Raw genomic sequence first — 19,243 nt, 5'->3', positions numbered from 1 at the left:
AGCCTGTCCTGGAACTAGCTCTTGTAGACCAGACTGGTCTCGAACTCACAGAGATCCGCCTGCCTCTGCCTCCCGAATGCTGGGATTAAAGGCATGCGCCACCGCCCGGCTTTTTTTTTTTTTTTTTTTTTTGTTCTTTTTTTTTTGTTCTTTTGGACAAAATCTTTTTCCCCCAGAATTGCTTCTGTGCTTTTGACAAAACTCAATTTGCTGTATGTATGTGGGTGGATTCACTTTCATTTTTAAAAGGCATTTTTTTCTGGATATCAACTTCTAGATTACTTTTTTGTGTTTGTTTATTGTTTCCAGGACTTTAACAAGATTATTCTATTGTGTTTGGCTTTTATTGATTCCATGCAGCTGCTAGTTCTATTGTGTCTCTTTTGAGACTAACGTATCTGGTGGTTTTTTTGTTTTGTTTTGTTTTTTCTTTTTTTGGCCTCTAGCAGCTGAACCCTTGACTTAAATCCTAAAAGACCAATGTAAGCCTTCTAAGGAGCATTTGGAAAACACATGTATATAAATTAAAATCTCACAGATATGCACTCATAGATATTGTTTGTGTATTTTAATGGTTAGTTTTCAACCCACCCCTTTCCTTTTGAAAATATCTATTACTTATTTATGAATTAATGGCAGGCTCTCACTATGTAATTAAGGCTAACCTCAGACTCACAGACTTCCTGCCTCCACCACCAGAGTGCTGGGATTACTGTTTAAGCCACTGTGCAAGCTTTGTTTCTCTTTTCTTTTTAACAATGTGTTTTTATTTTATTTTATTTTATTTTATTTTAGTGTGTGTATATGTGTCACATGTGTGGATGCTCAAAAAGAAAAGAAGATGACATGAGATCCCTTGGAGCTGAAGTTATATATGTTTGTGAGAATCCTTCTTGTTCCTATAGAGGATGCAGGCTCACTTCCCAGCAATCACATCTCCATGTCAGATGTAAAAATTCTCTTCAGATCTGGAGCTTTGTTGACTGCAACATGCTTCTTCTTCTTGGGCTGGTTCTACTCCCTGTTAGTAACTTTCCTTGGAAGGTATCCCATGGCCTTGGCATTTCCAACATCTTGGGGTCTCCAAAGCAGTCCAGGCTTCAACGTTACAGGTTCACACAATGGCCTCTCTAGTCTTCCTATCAGGGACACCCCTAACAAATGCCAGGCCTCAGCAGCTTTCCTTAGTTGAGGAGGCAAATTCCATAGCCCCTTTCTTCTATCATTAACTCCAGAACCACGTGGCTGAAACTGCCACGTTCTGCTGATTGCTGGGGCTGTAACATGGCCCCCTCATTCAGTAACATCTTCACCAACTTTCTGTTTTCAAATGTTACCTTTACCACCTAAGCTCTGCTGTCCTGAGACTGGATCTGTAGACCATGCTAGCCTCAAACTTCTGGTCTCTTACTCTGGAGTTCTGGGATTAAAGGTATACACCACCACATCTGGCTCTAAGCTTTTCTTTAATTACTCTTCACAAGTTGGAAACTTAGTTGAATAGGATCTTACCCTGAGGCTACCATTCCCTTTATTCCATTTCTAAATCTTTGAACATGGAATTTAGCTTCAATCCATTTCCTGGTGCTCCTTTTCTCCTCAAATTGTACATTTTATATGTTTCCTTGCTCAGCTTGCTCATTTTCATTGTATATCTTCATCAGAGTTAATACTAATAACCACATGACAGGGTCTATACTGGACTGTTTTAAGATGTCCTCTTCTAATGGAATTAATTCCAAGCTCTTCACTTTAGCTTCAGGCAGACTTTTTGGTCAAATGTAAAAACAGCAACATTCTTCACCAAAATATCAGAAAAACAATATCTAACCAACATACTAAAATTCTCCTCTGAAACCTCTTGAGCCAGGCCCTCACAGTTTGTCAAATCATACTCAGCACCACTGTCTTCCATGCTCCTACTAGTATGGACCATTAAGCACCACTTAAAGCATCCAACTGCTTGTCTAATCCACATCCCCAAGGTCCATATTCCTTCAAGCAAAAACATGTTCAGGCCCATCACAGCTATACCCCAGTCTGTGGTGCCATCTTCTGTTTTAGTTATGGTTTTTATTGCTGTGAAAAGACACCATGATCATGGCAATTTTTATAAAGAAAAACATTTACATGGGTGGCTTACAGTTTCAGAGGTTCAGTCCATTATCATCATGGTTAGATATGGCAGTATACACACAGACATGGTGCTAGAGAAGGAACTGAGAATTCTACATCTTGAGCTGCAAGCAACAGGAAGTGAGCTGAGACACTGGGCATATCTTAAGCATAGGAGAACTCAAAACCCCCCATGTGACACACTTCCTCTAACAAGGCCACACCTTCTCCAAAAAAAGTCACCCCTCCTAATAGCAACACTCCTATTGAGCTTATGGGGGCCATTTTCTTTCAAACCACCATAGGAGCAGAGTTAGAAGCAAGAAGATCTATAGCTCAAAGTTATCTTCTGTGGCTGCATAATATGCTCAAGACAAGCCTATCATACATGAGACCCTTCTCAAGAAACAAACAAAAGAGAATAATTTTGTGTTCTAAGCTTGTTTTGCTTTGTTTTAGCATGGGTCATAGTTTCCCAAGAATGTCCTGCTGATCAAACAGGTTTCCATGGTTATGTACAGATGGAGTTTTCACTGTTATCCTAAGGCACAGTCCCTACTCCCAGAGTTACTACATGATGACTGTGAGAATGCTGTGAACAACTGGAAGCTCGGCACAGCACTTAAATAAGAGAAGCACAGAAAAGCAAGTGCCATGTGTTCTTATTGGCATGTAGAAATATTAGAGCATCTCAGAGCACTGGAGGATGACAAGTGTATGAGAGGATGGGAACTGATGATTATTAAAGGGCATAGGAATACCGTTGAGTAGAAAAAAATGACTCCCTATGTTCTATGTAGAATGGAGGAATTACTGACTAACAAGGATCAATCAAATAATTCAAAATGACCAGTACAGAGTTTTAATGTTCCTAACATAGAAGAAATCTTTGTAGGAGATAGGTAAGCCAATTACCATGATGCTGTCTTTACTTGGCGTTATAAAAGTACCGGAATCCCCAATGATAGCATGCACCATTAGTGTGTCAGTTTAAACGTTATTAACTTATAAAAAGAATTTGAATTAAATTTGAATGTATGCTCCGGTTCCTCAGAAGTCAGTGATGGATGAGAAAGATGAATATGTGCCCCCTTTCTGCCCACGGCGGGCACAGGCTGAAAGAGACTGAAACCCTAGGTGCTGTAGGTTCAAAGTCAAGTTTTCATACCAGAGTCTTAACATTCACCCTTCTCTCCGACGAAGCAGAACATACTAATAAAACTTGATTTGAGAGTCTAGCATTGGCTTGTTGACCTCTTCTTTCCCCCAGCCTTTCAATTCGAGGGGATTCTGATTTTGAGGAATTGGGAAAAGGCAGTATAAGGACCCTTCTTTCTGAGCCTGAGAAGCCAAAGGCTTCAAAATGGATTTGGCCTGACCTAATAATCTAGTAGTGGATGGACTGTGTACTCACAGATGGGTATCAGTTCTTGCTATGATGACTCTGCTCACTAATGACAGGAGACCCAGGGCTTGATCTCCAGCTAATCCGATTAGTAACTCCCATGTAGAAAGCCTGAAGATAGGGATATATGAAGTGCCTGGAATTATGAGTGGAAGTATTTGCCCTCTGCCGTAGACCATGGCTAAAGCACGGAGAGAGGGTTAAAAATGTTCTGCTTCCCTAATATTAGACAGTGTGCACTTGCTGCTTCACAAATACCTATTGGTAAGGCATTGATCTCAATGCTGGCTCCATCACTTGGGTTGTCATGGTGATGAGAGAGTGAAGATCAAGTGACAGCACAAAGAGAAATTCTGTCATTCAGAAATACAGCAGGAGAAAGTAACAAGATTTTCCCTCTCCACAGAGCCGTGTTTGCCAGGGCTCCCATGTCAAATAAGGGCCAGGGAGGGGGTCTCTGGGCTCGGTATTTTATCTCAGTCCTGCTTGGATGATTGCCAGTGTGTTAGAATAGGAGGAGACAGCCTCTGGTACTGACTGTCAAGCCTACATTCTCTGCCCCTGAGTCATGTCAAGTGACACTGAGAGCTTTGAGTTGTTTATTATCATTCCTCTTCCCCCACCCCCACGCCTGCAAAGAGATGCTGCCACCGGGATTCGTGCTGAGGACAAACATCGGCACTTTGCAGTCTTTGCACGGGCTAGAGACAAGTTGCCCTTCTGAGACCCAGTGGTTAGTTCTAACACGAGACGAGAGGCTGACCCAAGCTGGCTGTGAGCACAGCCAATTGCTCAGAAGTGCACCGTGCTTGACCGAGGAGATAATGTTCATGTCGCTTCAGACCTGTCATGTAGCCGTTGAGTGTATTCTTGCCATGGGCTCGAGATGTGGCTAGTTTTGGTCACCAGGCCTGACAACATGCTGCCATTTCTTTTATGTGAAGATTCCTAGTTTGACCGTCTACCCAGAATACAACCTCAGCCTCTGTGGAGTATCAGAGTCCAGTGATGTGACTTTCAAGAGTCAGTCATGTGCTGGGGTAAAAATGCCTCATACCTGGGCAGAACTCAGGGCCATGGGTGACCACAGGGGCTGGTGGAAAATGCTGAGCTTGGCATGAAGGCTCTGGGCACCGGTCCTGACTCCTGCGCAGTCTTGAATACAGCATTCCCTTTCTCACCGCCCTCCAGTTCTTTAGTGAGCATGAAAAGAACCAAACGAGAGCGCGAATGCAAAAGTACTCTAAAACAGAAAGGGCCAAGCACCTGTGTGAGGCAACTGTGACACCTCAAGAGACAGGCGATGTGCAGCTGAGAGTCTTAAAAATATACTTGGAGAAAAACAAGCATGCTAGCCGGTCTGGCCCACATGTGCTAAGTCAGGCATCTGAAACGGTTACACTCATAACCCCTTTTCATTGAACAAAATTTTGCATAGCCCTGGGTACGCAAATATATAAGATAGTTATACACATCAAAATATTTACCTAAAATAAATCGTAAAGATCTGTTGTTTTTTAATTTTTTGGTAGACATATAATTTTACCATTTACTAAAGGTGAAAGCAGGGCTGTTTTTTTGGGTATAGACTCAGGAGGTAAAATACTTGCTGTGCAAACCTGATGACTTGAGTTTGATACCCAGATTCTATGATGGAGGGAGAGAGTTGACTGTGACAAGTTGTCCTCTGACCTCCACATGAGCACCGTGGTATGCTCCCTCACACAGACACACATCATGCAAGTACACACAAGAACAGCAACAATAGGAAATATAGAACGAATAAACCTTGCTCGCAGGTGAGATAGATGTGCTTGTCTGTTTTTACATAAAGAAGTAAACCTTGGTGGAACACGTGGTCCTGCAGGCTGGAGAGCATCTTTCCCATTTTGCAGAGTTGGCCAATACATGTGGATTTCATAATTGTGGGTGCTGAGAACGCCGCTTTACCTAAGTGTGTAGTTCGAAACGGTAACATGTTTCGGACCATTGCAGAAATTGTTGGAAATGCTGTATTAATTCCAAGCCAAAGTTAATATGATGATTGTTTTACCTCACCTCAAATCGGCAGCACCAGCCACAAATTTTAAAATCAAACAATAAAATTCAAAATAAGCACTAACTTGATGCAGGCTGAGAAACGATGGGAAGAAGCTGGTGAAAGTCTGTAGACCATAATCAGACAATAATATCTCTGTAAGAACAGAGAACGCTTTCTGGATTGGAGAAGCACTACAGTTTTTAAATGCAGTAATCTTGGATCTGACCCAGGGCGCTTCAGACAGCAGTCATTGGCGCTGCACGGTGTCACTGCTTCCCTGTGGGCCCTGCACAGCGCACGCCCGACTCGTGCTATGTTTGATCGGGGAAGTAATCTTCCACTTCTTTTATTTCATTTTTTCTGGCAATGTGTTTCTATGGTGTTCCCCCTGGTCTAATGCCTCCAAGATCTTCCCCTCCTCCCCACCCACCCAACTGGATGGAGTCTCCCCCCTTAGCTTTCTCCCTCTCTCTCAAGAAAAGAACAAAAATGAAAAGCAAACCGAAAAGAAGCCCGATAATACAAAAAATGTCAAAACAAAAAATGCACACAGACACACACACACACACACGTGTGCGCGCACACGCATGCGTGCACACATAAACAGTGGTAACAATAACAACAAACCACAACCAGGAAGTTCCTTTCAGATTGACCCTAGGACCTGCCCTGGAATATGGTTGCTATTTTCAGTGACCCTCTGCTGGGAGAAAACTGATTTGGGGAATTACATGTTGATATGCACATTCAGAAAACGTTTATTGTTGCCTAAAAAAAAAATTTCTACCCCCTGATTCAGTTACATAACCGCGCCCAAGGTCAGGACCCATAGTTCAAGAAGCTATGCCTTACATGATCGTTGGCAGTGAATCCTTTGGGCCAACTGGAGACAGAACAGAGAAAAATGAAGACGGTCACCAAGGTGGGGGAGGGAGTGGAAGTCAGAGATGTGACGAAACCATCAGCTTGGTATGGCAGCACATGCCTGTGACGCCACCAGTACTTAAGATGAAGTCAGGGGGCCATGTTCATCACCTATGTAGTGAGTTCGAGGCCAGCCCAAGCCACATGAGATTGTCTATAAACATGTGTGCATGTGTGTCTATATGTGTACATGTGCATATGTAAGGTGTGCGTCTCTAAAAGGAAAGAAGTCAGAAGGGAGGAAAGAAGGAAAAGAGGAAGGAAGGAGAACTAAGCCTTAAGAATTAATGTTCTAGTGACTGCTTAGCTAGAGAAGAGTGTTTGATTGAGACTTATTAAATGACACAGGCCATCCCCATAACAACCAGACACTGAAAATTGCTGCCCGAGTCTAGTGGTGCCTTCCCGTAGTCTCAGCTTTGTAAGTGTCTGATGTGGAAGGATAGCTTAAACTCAGAAGATGAAGTCCAGCAAGACCCACAAGAGCAACAAAACAACTTGCAATGAGGTGACTTATTCTTGTAGGTTTTGTTGAAATTTGATGGATGATGTATTTTTATATCAAACCACATATTAAGCCTTTCTATTGCATTTTAAGCTGTCCTGGATCTATGGACAAATTGAAAATAGGCTAAATTTTACCTTGTTTTTGAACAGTGTCCTACTGAACTATTGGAAATGGCTTTCATCAATTTTAATGGTTCCGTCCCAGTCTCATGTGGCAAGTTCTTAATATTTTGTGTAGCCCTTCTTTTTGGTGGAGACATTTTAAGTGATACTTTTTATATTATTTTCGTCAATTTTCATGTAGACCTTATTCAAACAAGATTTCTGAACGCGTTTCCTAGAATTTTTGCTGTTGCAGACAACTTGTAGATGTCAGCTTTTTTTCTCCCATTTACTCAGAAAATACACGCTGGTTTTTTTTTTTTAATCATAATCGCAGATGAAAGAACAAGTTAGAACCCTAAAACTGTAGGTTTAGGACTCAGCCACGAGAGGGCGCTGGGTCTCTTTTTGGCAATGAACACCAGTTGAAGAGAGAGCTCAGGGCTCTTTCTGTCTAGTGATTCCAGTTTGTTCTAGGGTTGTCTCTCAGTCTTTTAAAATCTGCACTCCTCATCGGGCTTCGGGTGTCACCAATGACAAGTATAGGTGACAGTTTACACACTTTTTCCTGTAGTTTGTGGGTGGCAGCTTGCCTGCAGGGCTCCTGGGGCTTCTCTGGGGAGTAGAGGGAGGACCCAGCAGTCACAAGTCATGACTCTATAGTTGCACTGTTGCAGGTCTCCAGCTGTCCCATTGTGTGACTGTTGCCTGGGTCACTCCACTTCTGTGAGTCAAAAGCATGTGTGCATGAGGACGAGCTCGCACACTCTACCGGGAAAGGCGCTTCCTGAGCAGAGTAAGAGGGGTGAAAAACATCACGCTTATCGTCTAGGGAGCTTGTGCGTAGCTTCCCAGCGGGAGCATGGTCTGGGCAGCTAAGGCCTGGCCCATTCCCAACCAGCATAGCACTCACTATTCCCTCATCTCTCTCATCAGTACCCCACCCCGGTAGCACTGTGCCTGATAGCTAGAATTCTGAAAGCTTGCTTTTCTCCACCCAGCGCCAGACCCCCAAAGTCCCTCCTCCTTCTGTGACTCCTTTCAGTGGCCTTCAGTTTTTTGTTTTGTTTTGTTTTGTTTCTGGCGTCTGGCCCAGAGTTCTTCACACCCTCTGACTCACTTCCCTCTGGGCAGCACCTAAACCTTTTCTTCTTGGCCCTCACACAGAACTAAACCTTTGCCAATTCCTGTTCATTTTCTCCATCTAGACAAAGAGAGCTTCAGACCGGAGGAGCCTCAATTCTACTTCTACCACTTCCCATCACTGTAACCGTGGGCCAATGCTGTCGTTTCTCAAATCTCTGCTTAGCCACTCAGTATATGTGTAACTGTGAGTAGGCGCCTTATTATCCCTGAACCTCCACTTCCTCGTTTATAAAATAAGGATGGGCCAGGCGGTGGTGGCGCACGCCTTTAATCCCAGCACTCGGGAAGCAGAGCCAGGAGGATCTCTGTGAGTTCGAGGCCAACCTGGTCTCCAAGAGCTAGTTCCAGGACAGCTAGGGCTGTTACACCAAGAAACCCTGTCTCGATAAAACCAAATAAAATAAAATAAGGACGACAGTGGCTGCTATACTGAGGGATGTTGGAAGGGTTAAACGAGGAGATTCACATGAAGACCTTGGCATTTACAAGTGCCTAGGTTATTGGATCTTATAAAACCATGCTAAGCCTCAGCTTCCCTAAATATCCATCCCTCAGGGATATATGAAAGTTTCATGTCAAATCTCCAAGCCTACTGCTTAGCAACACTTCAAGAACTATCTGTGGTTCTGCCACGCCTCCCAGTCATTTTTGCACCTGAGCCCTTTGGGGTGCAAAAGAGTTGCCTTTTCTGTCACCCCCACACTCTCAACTGGACCTCCGCGGTTAGAGTGGACAATTTGTCACCTTTTCTCCTCAGTCTCTGGTAGTAAAAATTTGGGCCTTGAGACCGGAGAGATGATTCAGTGGTTGAGAGCACTGGCTGCTCTTCCAACCGATTGGAGTTCGATTCCCTGCACACAGGGTGACTCACAACTTGTCGGTAACTCCAGCTCCAGGGGATCTGATGCCCTCTTCAGGCCTCCTCAGTTACTGCAGCCTCATGGTGCATTGATATAAAAGTATGTAAAAATCCATACATATTAATTTTTTATTATTAATTTCTTTTTCATATTATATATTTTTATAATATTCATTCCCCTCTCCCAACAACTCCTCCCAGCTGTTCTCCACCTGTATTTTTTTTTTTTTTTTTGGTTTTTTGGAGCCTGTCCTGGAACTAGCTCTTGGAGACCAGGCTGGTCTCGAACTCACAGAGATCTGCCTGCCTCTGCCTCCTGAGTGCTGGGATTAAAGGCGTGCGCCACCACTGCCCGGCCTCCACCTATCTTTTTTTACATCTCCCCCATTCACTTTGTTTTTATACACGGCATCCTTTGTTGTTTTGATCTCTCTGGGTCCTGGCATTTGTTGAACCGTTGTCCATATTTCAAGGCCCAACTCAAATACAGCCTCACCTTCCCCGAATGTTGTTACCCAGTAGGGGACAATCCATGCTGGGGTGATGGTGGATGGAGTACGAAGGGTGGGACAAGCAGAAGGCACTAGACGTCCTCTGGGACTGTGTGGATATTTTCCCCGGGGTCAAGGAGGTGGCATAGAGTTGCTAGAAAGTCAGAATCACTGGCTCTGCCTAATTAGAACAGAAAATTCCAGTCACTAGGCAACTGTGCAGGGGGAGAAGGATTGGAAGCCATTTCAGGACACGAGCCTGGGAAGAACCTAAGACAAAATGTCAGTCTAGTAAATGGTATGTGAGGAGGAAGGGGGAGGGGGCAAGGGAGAAGTGCTCCCTCGGAGTTGAGAATTACTATTGCACGGGATTTAGGGTCTTTAAGCCCATGAGGATTTAAGGATTTGTAATTCTATGCTATATAATACCTTAAAAGCAAGGATATTGGGATTCCAAGGATTTTAAAGCCCTATAACCTATGGTAGAAGAAGAACTTAGGCAATTTATGAGCTATGCAATGCTAGGAGCTTAGGACTCAAAACAAGGGCTTTAAGCGGAACATTGGACATGTGAAATTACTAATAAATCCTCCTTGGGTTTCAAATCATTCTTGACTTAACTCTGGGGTTAGTATTTCCAAATTGTCTCCCCGCAGTCTGGGAATCCTTGAAGGTGTTTCTCACAGAGAAAAATGAGAGAGTCAACTTACAAGAGATAGTACCAAGAGACGGGACTTACAAGAGAGGGGACTTCTGCCATCCCACCTCACAGTCCAACTTTTGGCTTCCCTGGGGCAGCTCTATTTTTATCTGATTTACATGCTAGTCTTTTGCGTTCAATTTAGATGAAAGGGTTTCTTGGTAAAGACTATGAAGTTTTAAAACCTCTGTCCCGGGATAAAGGAACCTTAAAACCTAGCGACCACTTGAATGTAGAGTGCTCGGTCCAGCGAGTCACAGCAGGCCTTTCTTGTGTCTTCATTGTCTATAAATGCTGCCATCTTTGCTTTGGCTGGTAAGCCATCAAATGCTGACAAAGATTAACCAAGGAGACCTGAGACATACTCATTAGTTCAGTAAGTCAGTCACCATCACGCTCAAGTCTGGAAACCGACCTCATTTATACTATCAGCAATTCCTAGTTACAGATGCTATCCCTGTGAACAGCGCTGTCTTGCGAGCAGTCGTCCGAAGTGCCAGGGCCGGTGCTGTTTCTTCGTTCCCTCTCACGTAATCGGCACAGCCACGCTGACAGCAACTCTCACCCATCTCTTCATCATGATACACAGAGAAAGAGAATGGAGCTCAGGATGAAGAAGCAACTCACCCAGGAGCTCTCAGGAGATTCTGTTTCACTTACCAGACGAAAGAAAATGAGCCAAAGGAATTGAAGGGGTCAAAGTTCAACAGCCGGCTAGCCTTCTTCCAAGAGCAAGGTTCAATTTTAACCGATAGATGGCAGCCTGTCCATCCCATTTAGGGAAGTCCCAACTAGGGCTCAAAACAGGAGCAACTATCTTAGGTTGAGAGGGAAGGACAAGGGAAGGAGGCACCATTTTGCTTTTCAATAAGATGCCCTCACGGTTAAGGTAAGATTTGAGAAAGTAGGCAAGTTGATCAACAGTGCTTCTCCTGAGAACTGCTTTGAGAACACCTGGACGATTTTCCTTTATGATATTCTGAGCCATCTTGTGTGAGGGGTGCTAGGCTACAAAGTTGCATGGGATAGCAAACGAGAATTCCTGCAAAGGCAAGGTGGAGGCAGGCGCTGTCACAGATGAGACTTGGGCATGTGAGGTTATCCATCCTGGACTTGGGGGCGTGGAGACGCCCCCCAAAAGGTAATGTAAGGCACTTCTGTTGAATGAATCAGAGCTTAAAAGGCTCAGGAGAGTGGAAACCCATCGCAGGCAGGAGCTTAAAGCCACAGAAGAGCTAAAAAGCATGCTACATTCAAGGGCAAATTAAACAAATTTTAAGGGCACAGAGATGAATTTAAAACGATGGTCAGAAGTTGGATGGAAGTAGCACCAGGCATTGGGGCAGACACCTGTAACCCCAGCAGTGGAGAGTTAAGACAGGAGGATTGCTGTCTTTTTTTTTTTTTTTTTTTTTTGGTTTTTCGAGACAGGGTTTCTCTGTGGTTTTGGAGCCTGTCCTGGAACTAGCTCTTGTAGACCAGGCTGGTCTCGAACTCACAGAGATCCGCCTGCCTCTGCCTCCCGAGTGCTGGGGAGGATTGCTGTCTTAACAGCAATAGTGCCAGAACAGCTAGGAATACATATCAAGACCTTGTCTCTAAAAAAAAAAAAGCCACAAACAAACAAACACACACACAAAAGCAGATGATTAAAGAATCCAGAATACCACAGTAAAGACTTGGTTCATGAACGTAGAGTGTTGGATGTCCACATGTGTTTTCCTAAAAAGTTGTACTGTCTCATGATAATCTGTCACCCACTTCCAGTCCCCCCAAAAAAGAACCAACCATAAGTCTAGCTGTTGGTGAGGCAAGACCATGACCTGGTTTGGTGGCCCGTGTGCAGACAGATTGTAAAACAAAATGCTGGAAGTAAGAAAATTTGTTGAAGAGTAATTGGGACAGAAGTAAACATGAAGGCCCAAGTTATGGTTGCTACTGAGGGAACCAAAGAGATACAATTGACAGTATTTAGTGGGTGCCCAAGCGTTCCCCCTCATTTGACAGTGGCCCCCAACGACTAAATGAGAAAATGCATCTCACCTTTACCCCAGCCCTCACCTCATCCTCTGATTTCATAAGTGAACAGAGAGGCCTGGCATTTTGAGGCTCTGTCCCCAACATGACATTCTCCGAGGAGAAAAACCTTTTGGCTGACCTCAGGTAGAGCAACAAACTGACCTCCACCTATGACTTCAAAACATGGGCAGAGTTCAGTTAAGAAATCAGCACAATTCCAAGAAAAAGGCAAACATCATTCCATTTATTTTTCTCCTGATTCATCTTATGCCAATACCCAGACTGAATGAATAACAGGCAAAGAGGATGCAGGTTCCCAGACAAGCAGATTCTCAAGATGCCTTCTTCTGTTCCCTTCCCTTCCCTCAAGAGGCTCCAGTATTGCTTGGATCTGGTGATGGTATCTCTGGAGAAGAAGCTGGAGGCCAGCCTCGCTCCCCTGGAGACTGGTTCATATGGCTGCTACCTTCGAAAACTGGGGGATCAAACGGCCCTGGAGGAGTGACTGCTTTCTTGTCCAAGGGCATCCCTTGCCCTGCTCTACTTCCTGAGGCCTTCAGCAATCAAGTCTTCCTAATCCCCTTATAGGTCTTAGGAACCTCCTACTGTTGGCACAAGAGCAGCTCAGACAAGAACATGCCAGAGGCCTAGCCTTGCAAGCCCATCAGAAAAGCCAGGGTGTGCTAGACAGCCCGAAGACACTGGTTTTGGTCCAGAAAGTCTGTGTCTGGAGACTCTTCGTTAATTGATGCCCTTGGAAACCTGCCAAGTGTAACCAGGATTGCTTCAGTTTGGACAGGTCAGGGGTGGGTCAGCGGAATGAGCTGTGGCCTTGTTTGGTGTGGCCTCTGGTACCCCCGCACACCCTTCTGGCCCTATTTCATTGACCTCTTCCTCTACATGCTCCTCCTTTTCCTCCCCATCTTCCTCGCTATCAGAATCCTCATACAAGTTGATGGTGGCCTGGACGGGGAAATTCTGTAGTAGCATCTCCCCAGCACTGTACAGGTAGTCAAAGGAGCGGGATTTCGGCCAGAAGAGCCTGCGGGCAAAAGAGAAACAGGGTGCCTAACTTAGGCAACTCTCAGATGTAGAGGGACCAGTAGGGGCAAGAAGGAAGAAGACCCTTAGAGCTGCTTGCTGGCTTCAGGAAGGGTCTTAGAGGGAAAGGAAGAAGTAACTCTGGCTCAGAATATTTGCAATTGTTACAAAATGGTTCCAGGAAGGAATGTCACCTCTGACAGACCTATAACTGTGGCAGAGGGTAAGCCACCTCAGCGTCTCTCAGTTCTAGCGCTGACATCACTCACCACTCCAGCCCTTCTTTTCCTATTAAGGAAGAATTCTGTGATTGCTCAGGGTTCCAGGATTTTACCCTTAGGTCTCAGTGACGGGGAAGTCCTCCGGGGCAAGTCACTTTGGCCTCCTAAGTCTCATGGTCTTTTTCCTCCTGAGTCATGGCTTTGTCATGAGCAGGCACAGTGCTCGGGGCTGTTTGTCACATTCTGAACTCGAGCACCAGAGGCTTACCTGACAGGATGACGGAACCCAGACTCGGCCTTGGTGACCTCCGCAGCTGTCGCCCCAGCAGCAGCCTGTCCAAAGCAAAAGCTAGTATGTGGTTAAAGTGCCTCTCCCCCATCGAGGGGCAGAGATCTGCCACTTCGGAAGATCTGCAAAAGACTCTAGGCATCTCTTGAGATCAGTCACCTCCCAGCCCGGCCCTGCAGGAAGGGGTCAGTCTTAGATCTTGGTAAAACGTAAGCAGAGTCATTGTGGGGCTTGTTTTCTTCCCTGCCCCTGTTCCCCGGGCCTGTTTGGAGGCTGTCCAGGGGGCAGAGTTCCCTTAGAGGACAAAACATTCATGGAGCAGCATGGGAGAGCAGGAGTCAAGGGATCGAGAGACCGGAGTCCAGCATCAGTGAGGAGTCCAGCCCAGGTCCCTTACCCACTTTCCCAATCTTGTTTGTTGTGGAAACCTTGGCCCTGCCCTCCTCCCAGAGCTGCAGTGGCGATAGAATGTTAACAGAGTGGGCATGATGCTGCCCCAGAGGAGCATCTTTGGAATGAAGGCAGGAGATGTCTGAGAAGGGAGATGGCTGTAAGGGCCCGTGTAAATATGTCACTGGGTTTCAAACTCACCGAGTCCACCGGCATCCTCACCTGCCTTGGTTGGTCATTGGTGGAGGGCAGCCAGGGTCTCCAAAGACGTGTTTCTCTAGGGTAAACAGAAAAGATCAATTGGTAGAGAAAGAGGCCTAAATGTAGGCTTCCTCTGGTCACAGAGTGGCCTCCTAAAAGCTTAGCTCAAGCCATCTGCCCCAGAACACCTTTTGTCCCTTGACTACTGAATCAGCACTCCTATCCCCCAGTTCTGCTATTGTCTGCCTGCGCCCCTTAGGCTGAAAGATACGTATGGGTATGTCTGAAACCTCAATCCCTACTAGGACGCCCCATACACAGGAGGGACTTAAAAGTGTTTTGAATATGAACGTGAAATATGTGGAGGAGAGAACGCCCATTGTATAGGGAGTATCTTGCTACCTACTTCCTGCACCAAGTAGTAGTGAACAGAATTACGCCGTTTTCCTAGCTAGAGAAAAGACCCAGAATAGTCCTGGGCCCATTGCTTCTCCTCTAGACTTCTAGAGGCAAGGAAAAGGAAATACGAAACTTGTGGCATGCCCAGGACATGAGGCAGCACCCCAACCAAAGGCCTCTTTAGACTTTGTCCCTTTCACCTTATGTCACCTGCCACCATCTAGGTCCCAAAGTCCAGGCTGCACTAAGCCCAATTTCCACGGCAACTTCTGTTCCCTCGGGGAATTGTAGACTAACCCATGAGGGTCAGGCTACTTGGCTTTCTGCTTTGGCAATGTCCACTGTCTCTCAGCCCACTCCTGTCACCTGGAGTGATGAGTGAGGTAAAATGGTCCAGCTAAAGGTATAGAGGAAGGTTTGAGGTTCTTTGGTGTCTCCCCGTTCAAAGAGAACAAGGCCAACCCCATCGCGGCCGTCCTACCTTCTACCAGCTTTATCTCCCTAAGCCCGAGTTCAGGCTGTCAAAGGCCAAGCTCCACTTACCTTTCATTTCCAGAAACTTCTCGTCCACCGATTTGTGCCTGGACGGGGGCTTGGGCCGGGGCCAGGCCAGGGGGAGCAGCAGCAGGAGCAGCAGGATCCATCCTTGGGACACCAAGCCAGGCGACTGTGACTCTCCCAGTTCTCGGAACCTTCTGCACTCGTTTGGCTTTTCCCCCAGAGACCCTTTTATAAGGCCCGCCTTGACTCATCAGTTATTCAGGCGGAGCAGGGGGTGGGGGAATGTGGGACGGATTGTGAAAATTTAGGGAGGGGGCTCGTGGAGAGAGAGCGACATTCTTGGGTGTGAAATCTCTCCCAGTTCAATAAACAGGGTCCAGGTGAAGGTGAGGGGTCTGCATAGCTCCAAGGCAGAAAGGAAAACAAAGAAGGGGCCAATTTCACACCATTTGTGTTATTTCCCCAGGCAGCATCAAGGCCCAAGGTGGGAAGGAGGGGTGCTCATTAGCACCCAAAGGCACCCAGGCTTGGCTGGGACAGGGGGCTGGGTACTTGGACCTTTTAGCAAAGTTGGGTCCCAGTGAGAAAAGAAGGCTGTCAGCTCTAAGGAGAGTGAAGGACTCACCCGGTTTTTCAGCTCAAATCCCAGGTAGATTTGCCAGGTGGACCTGATACAGGGTCACTGCCATGAAGCCTGCCATGTGGCTTCGGATAAAGAGGGGTTCTGGGGGGAGCAGGTCCAATCTCTTGCAGAGTGAACCCCAAGTCACCTTTCAATGCCTCCCCACACCCCTCCTCACTGCTCAGTTGACTTGCAAGAGTGTCTAAAGCCCCTCTCTGGCCTCAGCAGAAAGCTGTGTGGTGTGGGGAGCAGGCCCAGGGAGTTTGCAGGGCAGATTCCAAATGGCACAGCTCAGCTTCTGGTTTGGGAGTCCAGGTGCTGGAGACTGGGAGGGTTTCTGCCCAGCACTGTGCCGCCAAAGGACCATCCCAGGCCTCAGTCCTCTCACGTGAGATGAGGCTGCTGGCCCAGTGGTCCCCAAGGACCTGCCAGCCTGAGTACTCTGTGACAAGGGCTGGGGAATGAATACTGACCCCAGCAAGCCAAAAGGTTGGAGCAGAGCGCTTGGTGTTCGCCACCTTTTGGGCCTTAGCCAAAAAGCTTCCAGTTACACCAACTGGCAGGCACTTTATGCTTAGAGGTTTCAAAAATATTCCTCCTGACCTCAGTGGCCAGCACCTGCCTAGATTTAGTGTCTTGGATGTTCATCACAGCCCGGTTTGTAATGTGCAAAAATTAGAAACAACCTCAGTGTCCAATTATAGGAAACCCGTTAGTTTTATTAATTGTGGTCAATCCTTGTAATCACACACTAAGCAGACAGTCAAAATCGGGGTACCAATGCAGCGAATTGGGAAAGGCGGAGGCTAAAGAGTGTGACTCAGCTCCCACCTCCAAGCCCTCGGAATTCCAGCCACACTATGATCTGTACAGAAAAAAAAAGTCCGGGCCAGAGCTGAGGATACGGCTTAGCGGTGGAGCGTGGCCACAGCAGGGTTTGACCCCTACTCCAGAAGAGCAATGAAGAAAACAACTCCATATGAAGAAGAGTGCCTTGGTGGAAGAATCTGTAAACAGGTAACGCGGTCAAGAGTGAACTACGTAAGTTTCAAAAACGTCACTCAGGATGATCCCATTGTGATAAGGGAACCATCTGGAATGTAGAGTATGCACAGAAAAAGCTAGGCCAGGTAGAAGGAGAGATGCTGTCGCTGTCGGCTCAGGGACGAAGAGAGCAAGGTGGGGCGTTCCTTTCTTCTTTTTGATGTTGTGATGTTTGGAAGCAATTCCCACAGCTGATCTGATATTGTTTGGCAAACAAAAAGTAAAAACAAAAACACGAAGTTGAGTGGGTATGGATTGCGGGCGGATCTGGAAGGGGATGAGGGGCTGAAAAATAGGATGCATGGAATTCGCAATAAAAATTAAAAAAAAAAAATGTTGGGCTGGATGCTGGTGGTACATGCCTTTAATCCCAGCACTCTGGAGGCAGAGGTGAGTGGATCTCTGTGAGACCAGGAGGCGAGCCTGGTCTACAAGAGCTAGTTCCAGGACAGCCAGGGGCTGTTACACAGAGAAGCCCTGTCTCGGTAAAAAGAATGTGTGTATGTATGTGCACATTTTGTTCACATAGTCTTTATTTGAACAACTAATTTATAAAATTGTACATATTTTTAAAATATAAACAAAGAAAAAACATTTATCTGTGAAGCAGAGAAAACTCTTGGAGAGATGGCAGCCATTTTGAAATACCTGAGGTTTAGACTGAAGTGAATTCTACTTTTCTGTGTGACTTCCAAGGCCAAGCTAGAGAGAGGCTCAATCAAAGGAAAAGTTTCTAACGGCTCAACCACCTAAAGACCTGGCACTGTACCTGCTGTCCCCAAACAGAGGTTTATTTTATGAGATGCATGAAGTCCTGTGGGATGTGCTACCTCAGACTGGGGTAAGCTCTCTGATGCTGAACTTTGTTAAGTGGGAGCTGGAGGCTGTATCCTCAACGGGGGTGGGGGGGATCCTGTAGAAATTTGCTCAAAGGAGGGAGAAGGAACCGGGAAAAGGAACAAAGCCAAAAGGACTGGGCTGAAAAGAGACAGCATGCAAAGTGAACAGAACCCAGGATATATTATCACACCCTAGAATCACAATGACCTCTGACAATAAGCAGGAGGTCAGAGGGAAAGGGGGAGGACAAACATTTCTCTGGAGATCCCAGGTCACGCTCAACCCGACTTAGTCATATTACCCACCATGCCACCTTTGACCTTGAAACTGTATTCCTCCAGCCACTTCCTTCTCACCAAAGCAGGCCTCACAGGATGTCTGTACTCAGCTTCCAGCTACGCTCCTGACTCTGCGGCAGCCTTCAGTCCTGTCTCCGCAACTCTTAGTTCTCCCTATACAACTGTTGCCTCCTAAGACGCAGCTTAGCATCACCCAGCCATGGAGGAGATGAAGGCATTGGCCGTTGTGGGATAAAGGCCTGTTGCTGAGCCAAAATATCAGGGCCTGCCCATTCTCTCTAGTACCTAGTACATGGTCAAACAGATAGCAGGAAAGACCAGGATAAGCCACAACAAGGGAACTTCCAATAAAAGCAATTAAGATAACAACTAATTTCTCAATCAATTATAGTGTGCAAGGGTTATCCATGACTGTCCGGACTTTTCTGAGAGGAGTTAGGCACATTCTCTGGGCCAGATACTTCGTTAGGCCCTGCTTGGCAAGAAGATGGGCTAGAATAAGGAAGGTGCTGTGGCTCCTGCCCCAAGGTGCTCCCAGCTTAGAGGGTGGAGGAAGACAGGCTTAATCAGCCTCTGCCAAACCGGAACCCCTCCACCAACCTCAGACAGGTTCTGTCAAGGCCTCAGAGCAGCCTCCACGTTTCTCTGGGCCTCATTCCAAATTTCCTTCAGTTCCTTACCATGTTCCTGCCGCACCCTTCTCCCTCCTACTTCCCTGAGAAAACAGAGGCCTTCAAGCATGGGTTACTTCAGTGCCCTGCCCCAACCCCCAAAATGGGTTTGCCTCTCCAACGTCTTTTCCCACCCTCCACCCTCTACTCTACCCTCCCCTAACAAGGGATAAGGTGCCCCTTTCGTTAAAGGCTAATCCTCCCTGCCCCCCCCCCCACTGCCATGGTCTGGCCTCATCCACCGTCTTCTGGGCCCTCTCTCCAGGACAGTATCCTCTTTCCCTTCAGGAATACTTCACTTCCATACACCAGAGTGTAAAATGTCTGTAGCTGCGACTCACCCCTGTTCTCTCTCCATCACTTCCTTTCTCTTCCTGCCTCCTTACCACCCTCTTTTCTTTTCTTTCCGTGGCTCT

The 19,243-nt window shown here is 46.3% G+C and overlaps 1 protein-coding gene across 1 annotated transcript; it reads right to left on the bottom strand.

Annotated features, from left to right (window-relative positions):
* Nucleotides 1–13,095: 13,095 nt before the first annotated feature.
* Nucleotides 13,096–15,494, bottom strand: Ripply1 (ripply transcriptional repressor 1). Its single transcript, XM_057760710.1, has 4 exons — nucleotides 15,394–15,494; nucleotides 14,452–14,527; nucleotides 13,840–13,904; nucleotides 13,096–13,351 (listed from the first exon to the last, which is right to left on the bottom strand). Exons 1-4 carry the CDS (start codon nucleotides 15,492–15,494, stop codon nucleotides 13,096–13,098), a joined length of 498 nt encoding a protein of 165 aa, XP_057616693.1.
* Nucleotides 15,495–19,243: the final 3,749 nt, after the last annotated feature.

This window comes from Chionomys nivalis, chromosome X (genome assembly GCF_950005125.1).
Source record: "Chionomys nivalis chromosome X, mChiNiv1.1, whole genome shotgun sequence".
NCBI lineage: Eukaryota > Metazoa > Chordata > Mammalia > Rodentia > Cricetidae > Chionomys > Chionomys nivalis.
Note: the sequence above shows the minus strand (reverse complement) of the source record. Positions and strands in the feature narration are given on the sequence as shown.

Excerpts from the sequence above, each read along its gene's own strand:
- Ripply1 (XM_057760710.1), bottom strand. The coding sequence starts at position 15,494 with ATGGATCCTGCTGCTCCTGCTGCTGCTCCCCCTGGCCTGGCCCCGGCC. Across the intron at positions 14,528-15,393 it reads GAAGTTTCTGGAAATGAAAG|AGAAACACGTCTTTGGAGAC; the intron begins GTAAGTGGAGCT and ends TGTTTACCCTAG. Across the intron at positions 13,905-14,451 it reads TGAGGATGCCGGTGGACTCG|GCTGCTGCTGGGGCGACAGC; the intron begins GTGAGTTTGAAA and ends TGCTTTGGACAG.